Genomic DNA, 14365 nt, shown 5'->3' with positions numbered 1-14365 from the left:
CTACATGCCTTCACGTGTTCCCTAAAGCCACATCCTCTGGCTAAGAGGGTTACCTCAGACCATACCCTTTTGAAAGTGTGCAGATTTCCTCTTCTCTACAACTTCAAGGATCTCTGTCTCTGGTCGATGTTCCACCATACACGTCCATCACAGGATTCAACCTTCATGATGCTCAGGAATAGTTTCACCAGCTCCCCACGAGCTAATGTCCTTTACAAATGAGAGATGACCCTGGCATCCCCAGTGTACAGCGCACAGCAAGGGGGTCCTGTGGTCACCACAGTTCTCGGAGGTAAGAGAAGTGGAGCTGTGACGCAAAGCTCTGGACACTGACTTCAGGCCATTAATTTAGAATTGAAAGCAGAAAATATTTCAGACCTAAATTGACATGGCGCATAACAAAATCAGCCTGAAGGAACCTGAAAATTTTGTCACAGGTAATATTTTGTGTTTTAAATAAATAATTTAAAAATAAATGATTAGGTAGATATATGACAGATTATACATAGATGTAAACATTTAGATACAGGTGAGTCTAAACTGATAGGATGTAGAACCACCATTAGATTGACAGGTAAATATAGATGGATGGATAAGTGATAACTAGATACAGATAGAGGAGCGGTAGATAGAGAGATAGTAGGTAGATGATAATGATGGATAAATAGATGATTGATAGACGATAGGAGAGAGAGAGATGATAGATGATGGATGGATGGATAGACAGATGAGATGGATAGATCAATAGGTGATAGATGGATAGGTAGAGATAATGGATGGATAGACAGACAGACAATCTATTTTCCTGTGATTTCTTCACCACCATACGAGGTTTATGATATTCTCAATCTGTCATTAAATGACACTGATCGGTACCTGGCTGAGCCCCATCGTCCATCCTTCCTCCCATTCCTCTCACACCCTCTTCAGGAATAATGACCAACCTGTCTGTGACATCCAGCCATTCCAGGCGTTATGATAACTTTACCATAAGTGAAATTAACCTGCATGGTTTTTAGCCATTTTCCTACAAGAAATCATATGGTCTGATTTCTTCAGCAACTTTGGCTCTTTTGGCGTGTTGGGGTCCATCCACGCTGACCCATGTAGCTCTGACTTGAACATTGTCCACACTTCTCTGCGGGAGGCTCCAGCTTCTGTGCTGTACCGGCAAGACGCTCGTTAGCCTCGGTGTGTCTGGGCAGGAAGCTCCACTGGATCCAAACTCCAGAGTCTGTTAAGACACAGGCCAAAGTGAAGACCCCCGGGCTTCCAGCGCCTCAGCGACCAACCCCAGGCGGACCTAACAGTGGAAGTGTCAGGGCTGCCGGAGCTCAGGCGGGGTCCTCTCAGTGCCCTGAGATGGTGACACGAACGCTGTCTTCAATCCCTTGCTGGGTCTTCCCCAAGTTAAGAACTTAGTTTAGTTACAGAGTCCACAGACTAAGTAGACCTCACAGACTGAAAAACAGGACATCATTCCCTAAAATAAGTGTCATGATAAAGAAAACAATGCTGTAAAAGACTTGGAAGAAAAATAACATAAGACAGACGGACAAACTCCCTTCTGAGAATAGCTAACTCTTGCTAGCCTTTCAGCCAAAGATATATGTATACAGATATTTTTGGTGGTGGTACTGGGGTTTGAACTCAGGGCCTCATGCTTGCTTGGCAAATGTTCTACCACTTGAGACGCACCCCGCAGCCCTTTTATGTTTTAGTTTCTTTCAGATAGGGTCCTGTCCTTTTGTCCAGAGCTAGCCTCAGACCTCGAATCTCCTACCTATGACTACCATGTAGCTGAGGTTAAAGGCACATACTGCCATGCCCTGCTTGTTAGTGGAGATGGGGGTCTCACTACCTTTTTCCCTGAACTGGCCTTGAACCGAGCTCCTCCTGAGTAGATGGGTTCTTAGCCTGAGGTAATTATATTATTTACCAAATGAAGAGGGGCGATGCTTGGTGGTTAGAATGACAGAAATATTCAGAACACTTGTGATTGCAACGACAAAAAAGTAACACTGATGAATTGAGTAATGTGAGATTTTCAGTGAAAAAGAAGCATGTCATGATGACAGAACACTGACCTCCAACCTCAGTTCTGCACGTGTGTCTTAGGGTAAGTGAGCTGGGTCTCTGAGTTTCTACTTCCTCACTGACATGAAACTGGCAGGACCTGCTTTGCTGGGTTGTGAGTGTGGGGACAACACTCACAAGTCACAGCTCCAGGGTCCGGGGACCCCCTTGGCCCCAGAGCGGAAGGTGGAAGCCCAAGCCGTGTTAATAACTTACTGACTGTGTTAATAACCTGACTCTCAGGAAAGTCGGAACGTCACACACAGCATGTTGGGTTGGACAGGCCACGGAGGACACACAGCCACCGTTCCGTCTCCGTCCAGCAGCGGGACCTTTGCATGCTGGGCGGGGGGAGGGGGTGGGTGCTTTTCTTGTGCCTTGCACAAGTTCTGTCACCAATGTCTATGATCTTCTTAATGTCATTTTTCAGTGTTGTGAAAGCTCACGAAAAGACTTCCCAAATGGGAAAGAAACCCTAGAACCACAGTCTTGATTTTGCTTTTTACTGGAAACACGCAACAAAGCAGCCAGCTTGGCTGTCACTGCTCCGTGGGTCATGGGTCCTCGTCAGCGTGGTCAGTGGCCATGACGATGGTGTGGATTGGCTATGAACACCGATGTTCCCCCCAGGCTACTTAACACCTATGTATTAAGCTAAAATAAATTCAGACACAAGGTAGAAATCTAAAATTAAATATTTAATTAGAACTCTGATTTGCTTTAAAGATAGGTGGCGTTGCACAGGCTATATTACACTCTCTTTATAACTTTTTTTTTGACAAAAATGATCCTGTTCATTTTGACAGGCCACTTTAATATGAATAACGTTGTCATAGGATTGGAACTGAAAATCAGCTAGAGAAGATACATTTTACATTATTGGGAAAATTACAGTTTCGTATTGTAAAAACATTTATTTTTTTTTTAACAATTTACCTACATTAATCAAAAAATTACAGCATATTTAATAATTTTACAAATTCTTCATAAAAAATATATCTCTGTACAAAAAGGTCTTTTGCACCTACTTGGCAACAGCAGCATGTGGAGACACAGGAAGGCGGGTGTGGCGGTGACAATGGGTTTTTTTCCTGATCATAATACCAACTTTCTTTTTCCCCTTTTTTATAATAGCTTTTTGTTGTCGTTGTTTACAAAATATTTTACAGAAGAAAAAAATTATTGCAGCTAGCCTGAAGGAAGGCAAGATGGGTGAGACAAGCAGCAGCATGGACAGCTTCGGCGCATGTGACCGCAGTCACTTCCCCTTCTGTGCTCTGCCCGCGGGGGAAGAGTCTGGTAGACCTCGAGGAGCCAGCCCGTGCCTGACTGCCTGCCCTACCTGGTCCTCAGCACCTCGGGGACAGGGACGAGGTGGTGAAACTCCACTCCCACCCCAGGGAGAAGCTAGCGGATCCTCACGGAGAATCCCACTCAAGCTCTGTGTGTTGATTGAAAATTCCATGCTCCCAACTGGCAACCGTGGGACAGTTTGCACACAAAGGAAATACTACTACTCTGATATGTGGTTTCTGTGTGGATGTGTCCTGCCTTTTAACGTCATTGACCGGCAAGCAGGTCAGGGATGTAGGAGAGACATTAATTCAGACTCTGAAGTCAGCATTTTGCACCTAGTTTGAATGACTCAAACTCAGATATGTACAATATCTATCTATGTATATATATACACCGAATATGTATATGACCCTGTTCTCCCTCGCACACACCCAGCCTCAAGCCTTCTGACATTTGCAGGTCGTTTCAGCTCAGTGCCTGGGGAGGCACACGGCTCCTGCCGACCCCAGCTAAGCTGCCCAGAGCAGCCAGGCAGGGTCCCTGCGGTCACAGCCATTCTGCAGAGATGCTGGCAGGAAGGCCAGAGCACCACGTGCCGAGAGCCAGCATAACCATGGAGAATCCAGCAATGGGGAGCCCAGAGAAAAAGCTGCCCCCAGAAGAGGCCAGGCAGCTTCCCCACAGCACTGCCCCTTCCCACGAGAATGGGGTAGAGGGTGGGCAAGAGACCCTACCGAGTGACAGACCTAACGTGCGCCTGCCAGAGGGACAGGCTCTCAGCCTGATGGACTCCGCGCCCCATTCCTCCTGGGGAGGACGTGCATCTAATCACTCAGTAGATAGACGCCTATGTCAATCTTAGAGCTAGGGCGAGCGTATTCGCCACAGCAAACCGGAGGCCAGCTGGGGGATCCTGGCATTTCTAGCCATAGAATCTTCTAAAATGTGCAAAGGGACATTTCTAACATGTGGGATACGTAGTCAAACATCAAATAATAAAATAAGCATTATCTTTCCAAAAATACTTTTATCAAACAAGTATAAATAAAAATAAACATGGTCTCCACTTTGAATTTGTTGCAGAACATTCTCGTGGTCCCGTCTCTTATCCATGCTTTGACTTCCACCATGTGGGGAAACACGGCCTCTCTTTATTCATACCGCAATTCACACCTAGGAGGAACTTTAAGCTTGGACATCACCGAAATGACTTTTTCTGGCTGGAATTCTAAAGCGTGAAACAAGAGGCAAGCTAACACATGAACGAGGTCGTCATGAGGGGACGGCGTGCAGAACCTTTCCTTACCTCCAAGGAACACTTCGGAGTTTGATCCTGAACGATTTCCACTGAGTTCGAGGTGCGACTGTGGCGTACTGTCTTTCAACGCAGTGTCAGAGTGATGTCACAGAGAAAGGAAGGAAATGACAATGCAGAAGGGAAGACTGCCTTGTGAGCTGACACCCACGAGCTCTCGAGCTAGCTAAAATAAATTACTATTCACATCTGTACAGGCAAATGGGGGCGCTGCAAACGCCCTGCTGTGTTGTGGTACATGAGGGGCAGTGCTGGGAAGAAGACATGGGAAATAAAAGGCCTCTTTGTTATCATCGGACATCATCAAGGAAGTCAACACAGAAACCAAGGTGATAGAAGTGATGATAAAAGAAATCTCCTTTGAAAATCTGTGCAGTGTCTGGGGATTCTTTTCCTTCCACTTCAACTCGACTGACGGTGGGATGCTTAGCTTGGCCATACAAAAGGATGCTATGTACAATGGGTAGTGTGTATAAACCCTGTGTAAATAGTTTATTTGTTATCAGAATCTTACTCAGTCGTTCCTAACACACTAGTGCAAAAAATTGTGCATCAAAAATTCTGCAATAGAACAGCTGACTGGGAGATTTGCAAATGTCCCTAGAGGTGGACTCTCACGGGAGCCAAGAGGTCCACAAAGCTTGTCAGGTCTCAGGGAGGACAGAGTGAAGCATCTGTAAGTGTGTGCGTCTGTCAGAAAGGTGTCTTCATCGGGAATGCTTTTCCTTTTAGAGGATTCACGTCCATGGGGGTTAAAAAGGAAACAAAAACCACATATTGAGTTGCTAGCATTTTGTCACTGCAACCAAAGGATATGTCCCGTGTCCAGAAGGCTACACTGGAGACATGCCAGCCGCACAGAGCCCCGAGAGCCTGAGGCACTGAGTACCCCATGCCCGCCGGCCCGCCAGTCCTCCTGCACTGTGCCTTGTGTCCGAGGACGCAGCCAGGGGTTCCGAACCCGCGTTCAGAAGGGAGATGCGTTTGAGTGGAAATTCCCGCTGCGGTTTTGCCAGGAGACGGTGGTGGAGGTCGGTCGCGGCAGCAAAGCAAACTAGAAGCGGGAGTGGAATATGGCACCAAAGGAATTACTGCTTGTCCGTCAGAGGTATGGCTATGGGTCGGTCCTGCAGGGTGCCGAGGGCTATACCACTGTACACACTGTGTTCAGAGTCGTGTCAAATCTCACAGCCTTGGCTTCTGTGGGCTTTAAGTTTGTGTCGTACATGGGGTTCTCAAATGAGGCTTGCCCGTTGCTGTTTTCGTGTCCAGCATAGCCGTTGAATTGGACTTTTGGTCTTGTTCTAAAAGAAAAAGAGGGAGCACAGAGTTACAGCCCAGTTTTAGCCCGTGTGCGGGACCGTGTGCGTGAGGCGACTGACTCAGGAGTGGGAAGTAGGCTTGTAGTGCAGGAGGGCACTGGCGGGGCACCGTGCACACCTGCCAGTGCTGACTTACCTAAGCCAGCCTTTAAAAGTGGAAGCAATTTCCAAAGGCAAAGAATTAACCGTGGGCTCTACAAACGCTCCTGGGAACTGGAAAGCTCTTGAAGGTAGAGTGGGGTGGATTTGGAGTTGGGCATCCATCTATCACTGATAAGCCACAGGCTTTGGTGAACTCAGCAAACTTTTTACTACTTTATAAAAAACAGATGGAAAGTATGACTCCCACCTAGAGGACACCCACCTGTGGGATGTCTACCTGTGGGGTTAATCTAATTTACAATTACCGTTTTTTAGTTAGTCATCACCAACAGTCACTACATGTTAGTCATTTTTTCTAAGGCAATTAAATGTCTGGTCAGGTAAAATGAGTTTGTGCATTTTACAAACTACACTTGTTATTAAAATATACTTTTAAGTCATGTGATTAAACAAAAACTTTTATGTATAATCTATGTTTAGAGATTAGAAGATTTTTAGATTGAAAACATATCTAAGTATTTCTGGTCTGGCTCTTTTTTTCCCCCTGATTCCAGAAAAAATAAGTAAGAAAAATATGGCAGCTGTAAAAATAGGATTTTAATGTAAACAGCCACACTGACATCACTTGATGCAGACCTGAGAGACTTCTGCCTGTGTGAGTTCCTAGTTGAATGACTCAAGTTACACGAAGGAACCGACACACGAAAAGTGTGTGACCCTCAGGAAACACGCCTCTGGCAGCAGAACACCAGTTTGCAGTGGCCCTTGGAGTCAGAGATGTCATTGACATTGAACGTGGAACACGCCTGGGCAGCAAAAGTTAGTAAACAAATTCAGTCCAGTGTTACTGAGTAGAGGCCTGGCTGAATTTGGTGCTCAGTCACTGGGACCTCGAGGGACCACGAAGGACCCCACTGACTCACTACAAGGGAGAGACACAAACCAGAGTTGGAAGAGAGGCAGGCAGAGCCTGCAGAGATGACATGGGCCTCATGAATGCTGAGGACCTGGGATTTGGCTGACAAAATGCCCCCAGTCCACAGGGAGTGAAAGGGAGTCAGGCATGAGTAGAAACACGGTCTTATCTGGAGAAATACAAGTCTGCACTTTGGACCTGTTTCAGTCTGCAGGGCTGAGAAGACAGTGGGGAGAAAGGAAGGGCTTGGTGGCTTTCCTGGGAAGAACATGACTAATAAAGGCCTGGCAACCAGGCTCTGGGGTTCCTTGCTTGCTTCTGCAAAAATTCCCACCTTCCTCGTATAGCAGGGAAGTAGGGAACTGAGGGACCTGCCCATCTGTGAGCCACAGTGGCTTTCACAGCGACCTCCTGAGAGCATGGAGAAGAGCCCCTTTAATACTTTCAGCCTCCTGGCTTCTCAGATTGGGATGGAGGCCCCAACACCATAACATCAAATGGCCTCCAGACCAGAGGAGCCTCATAAAAAAACATGGTGAGGCTGCCCTCCTTGCTGGCGCTGTGGTGTGAGGGCCGTACCTAGGCTTCCTTCATAAGACACCTCACCACGGAGCCATGGGAGGCCCCCAGGGTTTGCAGACTAAAGCTGCAATGGTGCCACATACGGCCCATGACACCCTGTTTTAGGATTAAGATATAATCTGAAGTCATATTTCACATACAGATGAATGTAGGCAGTTGCCTGTGGTTACCGTGTCAAAGGACAAGACACTCAGACCCATGTACATGTTCTCATCCCCAGGAACATGGAGGCCGGGCTCTCTGACGAGATAAAGTCCAGCTGGGCTCAAGGCCTGAGAGGGGCTCGGGGGACTCTGACTCACCTGACAGGGTCAGAGACTGGGATTCTGCCCTGAGGAGTTAGACCCTTCTCTTGGGGGAAATGCGGATGCCAAGAGAAACACTGAATTTGTAGGAATTACGTATTCCTCCTGCCTGTGTCTCCATAGAGAAACTTATGAAAGCTGATGCATTTTTAACTTAATTTTAATTTTAATTTAATTTCTTCTTTAAGAAGAGACACACTTCCAATCAAGACATGGTACTGGAGTAGGCCATGGCTTAAATGTCTACATTTGTTGACTTTTAATCCAGCCCTGAACAGAAATTTGAGGGTAAGGCTCACCAGTGCTGTGTCCACAGCATATTTTCCCTCAAAATGAAAGCAAATAATGACACAGGTGTGCCAGTCTTTAATTTTGTAAATGCCCGCTGGGCGTTTACAATGCCATGTTTCCTCAGGTTTTATTTTAAAGTGAGAACCTTGCCGACTACAGAAAAGTGAAGACTGCTGAGAGGAGAGAAGTCTAAAGTGCTATTCTTACCATTTTATATTTTAAAAAACTTAAGAAAGCACTTTTTAGAGAAGGTGTTCCATGGGGTATTAATAGTATTTATCCCATGCTGGATTTGGTTTTGAAACCAGGATGAAGTAGAAATATGTGTATTACACAAAAAACAATTGAGACATTTAATATATTTTAACCTTATTCCAGGGTACCATGATTTTTGTTATTGTTTGTAGGGAAAGCTGCAATTCAAAATTGTATTTTAGAGCAATTTGACATGTAGCATATCATCCATATAGACATGTGCGAGGAATTTGTAATTCCTCCACAAACATTAAATTGTTCCGTATCCACAATAACCCAAAGAAAAGGAGACTGTCCATTAAAGTTCTTTTCCTCCAAGTTTTGACATTTTCCAAGTAATAGAGATTCGCAAATTAATACTAATTGGGGCATCTTTTTAGGGGATAGAATATATTATTGAATAGATATTATTGTTTGATGCATGAGAACAGCACAGTTTTTATTTTCTGAAGGAGGTGATGAGACAAAGATGAATAAATCCTAGGAGCATAGAGTGAAAAGGGCCGTGGGGACCATCCTGTGCCTCCTTCTGACGAGGTCAGCTCCTTCTCAATGTTCCACAGCTGCCTGGCAAAGCATGCTGTGCTTAGCTCAGGAATTTACTTCTTTAAAACTTATGACTCACATGTGCCCTACTGAAAAAGCAGGACAAAATCAAAGGAAACCCCAAATGAAAACCTTGGCATCTGAACATTCTCGTCTAAGAAAGCGCACAAGCTCTCGTGTACCAAGAGAAAGAACACGCAAAGCAATATGAAATAAATACTTGTGCATGTGAGTGCAAGTGTCCACCACCACTCAAAGCAATACTTCACATTCACTCAAAACACTTTCCAATAAATCACATTTCTGCAGTACCTGTGTTTGTAGAGGTAAAACGCAAACCCTGATAAAATTAGAGCAAAAAATGGAACCAGAATGGCAGCTGCCACCGAGCCACTGCTGGTTCCCTGGTAATGATTTGAAGAATCTTGATTGGAGTTTGAAGGATCTGGAAGATAGAAGGAATTTTTAAATTTGCAGTTACTATACTATGTTAAACAAAACAGTACTTACAATAAAATTTATGAGTGACTATGAACTCTATAAGAAGTAGAGTTTCCAATTCAAAAGGTAACTGACTGACACTTTTTCCTGAAGACTTTCATATCTGTTATAACGACCAGGATACAAGACCTGAGTTGTACTAACATTCAGTGGTATTGTGAGATCCTGAAAGAGCTCACCATTCAAGTGAGAAAGACGAATGATTCAGTTTACATCTTGACCTTTGTTTTTAATTGTAGATATTTGCATTTGCACAAAAACAACAGAAAGCATTCAAAATTTTTTGTCTACAGGCAGAGTGTTTGTTTCCCTCCCCTGTCCTGAGACCAGACATAGCACAATATCAGTCACCGAACTTATGCAAATATTCTGGCCCTCTGTATCAAAGTACTGCTCTCCTCACGTGAATATGCAAGTGCAATTGGCTTTTTGTGGACTGGATTGGCCTTTTGTAACTGATGTGTGTCTTTTTGAGATCCTTGCACATTATCATGCAAGGGGAAATGCTGGAATCTTTTTCTCTGTTCTTTGGAGCCTCCAGGGGATGGACACGGGAGTCCGGCAAGGCCACTTGAATGTTTCTTCTGGGGCACTGGTTTTGAATGAGTGAGGCTAAGCCAAAGTGGTTTCACATCTATTCCTGTGGCTGGGGTGGTGCCAGAGCCTGGAGGACACATCAAGAGATTCCTGATGCTGCCAGCTGTAGCAAAGGTGGCCGCAGTAACACCCAGTGGCTAGAGGAGGCGCTGTGCAGCGGGTTCCTTATGCAAAGGACACCAGCTGTGTAAGGCTGATGCAAACTTTAAATGAGGCACTGCATCCCAGGCACTTAGAACAATGCCTGGCACAGAGCAAGGGCTCGCCCCAACCCATGGTCACTAGAAGTCAGCGTGCTGTTGGTTTGATTCTCTCTTGAATCCTAGAACTGTCATAGAACCTAGAAGGCAGGATGCGTTTCCGAGATTGGGGTCAGGAGAGGTCACCATGTCTCATTCTCCAGGCATCTGTAATTTCTGTGAGTCTACCTGCCTCATTCTAAAAATTGTGTCTTTTATGGAAATTAACCACACTTATTTCCTATTATCTGAAAACAAAACTTTATACTTTGGTCCATAATGTTTTGTCCAAAAGTTTTAGTCAATAAAATTGTGGAAAGTGTGCAGAACACAGACCTTACATCATCGCACGGAACGACGCAGAGGTCTCTGTGAGTTCTACAACCACACTTACTCGGCAGTCACTGTGGTACCTGGAGGACCCTACTTAATCCCAGTCACGTAGCTCATTTTAATTATGCAAAGGGCAGTACAGACACAGTACTGAGTGCAATGACACGAAAGAGTACGAAATCAGATGACAGGGAAGGTAAAATTAAAGGATCGTCCCTCGCCCAGTCTACCTTTCGACCCCTTTACAGGTGTCGGGATTTCTAGCATCCGTCCAACAACGTAGCATTACTCTGTGGTTATCTCCCTTTTCACTCTGATAGTCTTAAAAAATTAAAAATATTGTGCACACTTTTATGTGGCTTCTCGAACTTAACCATCCATCTATTTGAGTTTCTTCAGTAAACACACACTCAGTTTTTTAAGGTGTGCAGGACTTTGTTGATTGGACACGCCAGCGCTTATTTAGCTCGTGCACAGCTGAAGGACGTTTGGCAATTCCCAGGCGTTTTCTGTAACATTGCAACAAGTCCTCCATCTGCATCCCTGCATTAGTGGGCATCTCCTTACACAGGATGACCTCTAGGTGGAATTACGACCTGACACAAGTCATCCTGCTAGGTGTTGCTGCATCTGACCTGACGGCGCGCTTAAAAGGAGTGCCAGTCCTGTCCCAGTCGCTATTTTATGGGCCATAAGGAGCACATGGACAGCAGGCGATCTCTGACCACTGCGTCCCCTTCCCGTCTCCTCCTGCCATCGCTTGTCCTTCCCACATTATCACCACTCCTCTGACAAATCTAACTGCATAGTTTTTTATTTTAAATATATTTGTCTTAAGAATAAATATCAACATCTTTTCACACCTTTTATTTATCTGTCTGTCTGTCTATCTATCTATTAACTTTTCAGTGCTGGAGATCAAACCCAGAGCCTTGCACATGCTAGACAAGCATCTTGGCTATATGACCACTGAGCTATGTCCCCAGCCCTTGAGGGCTCTTCTGTTTTTCTTCTGTTGGAACTGGGGATTGAACTCAGGGCCTCTCAGTGACCCAGTTCTTTTGCTATCACTTTTTCAAATGGGGTCTTGTACTTTCCCCTGGGCTGGCCTTGGACCACGATTCTGACACCTCCGTCTCCAGAGCACCCGGAGTTACTGATCTGCACCACCATGCCCAGCTTTGGCCTGGACTGGCCTCAAACCACAACTTTCTTGTCTTCACCTCCTGAGGAGCCAGCCCTTGTCTTTTGTGACAAGAGTCTCGCTATGCAGCTCAGGCTGGCTGCAAACTCAATCCTCTTGCCTCAGCCTCGCGGGTGCTAGGAGGGTACATGTGTGTCACCATTCCCACGCAGTCATTCAACTGTTTTGAGAGCATTATCTAAAAGAACTTCACATGCTGTACAGTTTGTCCACTTCCCTGTACACACATTTCAGTGGCTTTTCAGGCTAGTCACAACAGGGTGTGATCATCACCACAATCTAATTTAGACAACTGTTGCCCCATAAAAGAATCCCAGACCTCCTCAGCAGTCATTTGTCACCCTACGTCCAGCCTAGGAGATTACTGCTCAACTTCCCATCCCTGTGGATTTGCTGTTCTCGGCAGTGCGTATAAATGGGGTCACACAAAATGGGTTATTTATGACTGGCTTCATTCACATAGCCACGTGTTTTCATGGTTGTCTACATTGCATCATGTGTCAGATTCCTTTCTAAAGCTGAATGATATGCCATTGTAGGGACATACCACTTTTCCTTTGTTCATTATTTGATGGAAAATTGAGACATTTTCAGATTTGGGATATTAAGAAAAACACTACTATACGCATTTGCATATGAGTTTTGGCCCGACCACGTTTCTCTTGGCTCCTTGAGTAGGAATGGAATTGCTGGGTCTTAACTGTTTGATGCTGACCTGCCAGACTGCTCTCCGTGGTTGCTCCCCATTTCACATTTTATGGGCAAAGTCGGAGTTCTAATTCCTTCATCTACTTGCCCACACCTGTTTCACTTCCTTACCACAGGTGTCCTACACCACTTCACGATGTGGTGTCCCATGAGGTTTTGATTCATCTTTCCCTAAGGAATACTGTGTCCAAGAGCTGGGCTCTGCTCCACCGCCAGTCATCAGTCTCGGTATTGCAAAGCCATACAAGTGAACTGTCAGATTCATGGTTTTCACAGATTTTCTCTCATTCTGTATGTGGGGGCAGTCATTCAATTTTAATAAGAAAACCAATATCTGCTGAGTTTCTTTGACAAGTTTTTTACATTAAAGTTGCCTTTCAAATTAGCTTGACTTCAAATATCCATTCAATGAAAAATCACTTTCTTTTGGTTTATCTACTGACTGGAGACTATGAAGACGTTTGTTTTTATCCACAAAAATAGGCCTTGGGCCTCCCTGTGAGATGAATGATGGCGGCTGGAGGGTCATGGAAGCATCACCCCTTTCATTAGTTCAATACGATACTTGCTTGGGATTCAGATTATTTTGTGAAGCAAATTGTTGGTCCTGACAATAAGCTCTTGATCACAGGAGAATAAAGATTACTTGCCAACCTGAGCTGTCATTTTGTCAGGCTAAAAAGAATGGGTTGCTGTGTAGAAATTTTACAATAGCAAAGCAATAGCTTGGGTCTGTGAGCGGGATGAGTAACCAAGATGACATCGACATGTCCTGCGTGGCTCACCAGAGTGTCCTGAAAATGAATAGGGCTTGGGGAATAGGGCGGAAGGGGAATAAGGGACTATGGGGTTTGGCTTAGAGCAAGAGAAAAACTTTACCCTTCATTAGTGTTGGACTACTGCATTTATTCTACTCCATTACCCAAAAATAATATAATCCAGTTGAAACATTCTCTCGGCTGTTGCTGACATTATGAGTTAAAGCTCTTCTGTTTAATGATACGTGTTTGGAATGGGGGGAGTATTTTATGACTAATTATCCTTTCTGATTCTGGTTCTCCTCCTTTTCTGAGTATGTTAATATATAGGCTGCTACGTCTTTCCTGAGCAATCCTTCAGGAGCTGGAGACCGGCCTGGGAAGATGGGTTCAGCAGTGACAGTCACCACGGTCTCCTCCTTTTCTCTGAAGGTGGCTCTGATATCGGCGCCTGCTCGTGGTGTTCTTCTTCATGATGTCAGTGTGTAAACACTCTTCTACAGAGCAGTGTAAAGCTGTCCACATCATTCAGGAAGAGCACAGTGTTAATCTCATGATACAAATGCGTTGCCCGTGTGCGGGTGCAGACACGGATCTTGACTTCTGTGTGCACAGAGCCCAGGTGAGCAATGCACATCTGGCTCATCTTTCTGACAACCCCAGTGTCTGTACTGAGCTTTCAGAAATGACTCGAGAACATTGCAACTCACTTTTCATTCTAAAAACAGCAAGTGGATGAGGTAAGAGGTAAACCAAGTGATCGTTCAGCTGCTCCTTCTTTAATGGCCAAGGTGAAAACCAGAGTGGAGGATGGACAGCAGGAAGGAGGGTCTCTCCATGTAGAGCGAATTCTTCTCATGCATCTCAAGAACAGCTTCCCCTGTTAGTCCACAGCCCTCATTCCCTGAATGAAATATGCTAAGCAAATCGCTTCCTCTTCAATGTAATTCACTGCATAAAATTATCCATTGAAGCAATTCCTTGATGACAGATGTGTAACATGTAGGAGTTATTATTTT

General features: G+C 45.0%; 1 protein-coding gene across 2 annotated transcripts in view; it reads right to left on the bottom strand.

The window, feature by feature from the left end:
• Positions 1-2982: 2982 nt before the first annotated feature.
• Positions 2983-14365, bottom strand: part of Csmd1 (CUB and Sushi multiple domains 1) — a 1661894-nt gene continuing 1650511 nt past the window's right edge. For both annotated transcript variants that reach the window (XM_074055299.1, XM_074055300.1), the window contains 2 exons: positions 9319-9451; positions 2983-5991 (listed from right to left, as the gene is read on the bottom strand). In XM_074055299.1, coding sequence (XP_073911400.1) covers positions 5832-5991; positions 9319-9451 — 293 coding nt within the window. In that variant the 3' untranslated portion in view covers positions 2983-5831. The remainder of the gene's footprint in view (positions 5992-9318; positions 9452-14365) is intronic.

Source organism: Castor canadensis, chromosome 14, assembly GCF_047511655.1.
Source record: "Castor canadensis chromosome 14, mCasCan1.hap1v2, whole genome shotgun sequence".
NCBI lineage: Eukaryota > Metazoa > Chordata > Mammalia > Rodentia > Castoridae > Castor > Castor canadensis.
The sequence above is the reverse complement of the archived record's forward strand: the minus strand, read 5'-3'. Positions and strand labels throughout refer to the sequence as shown.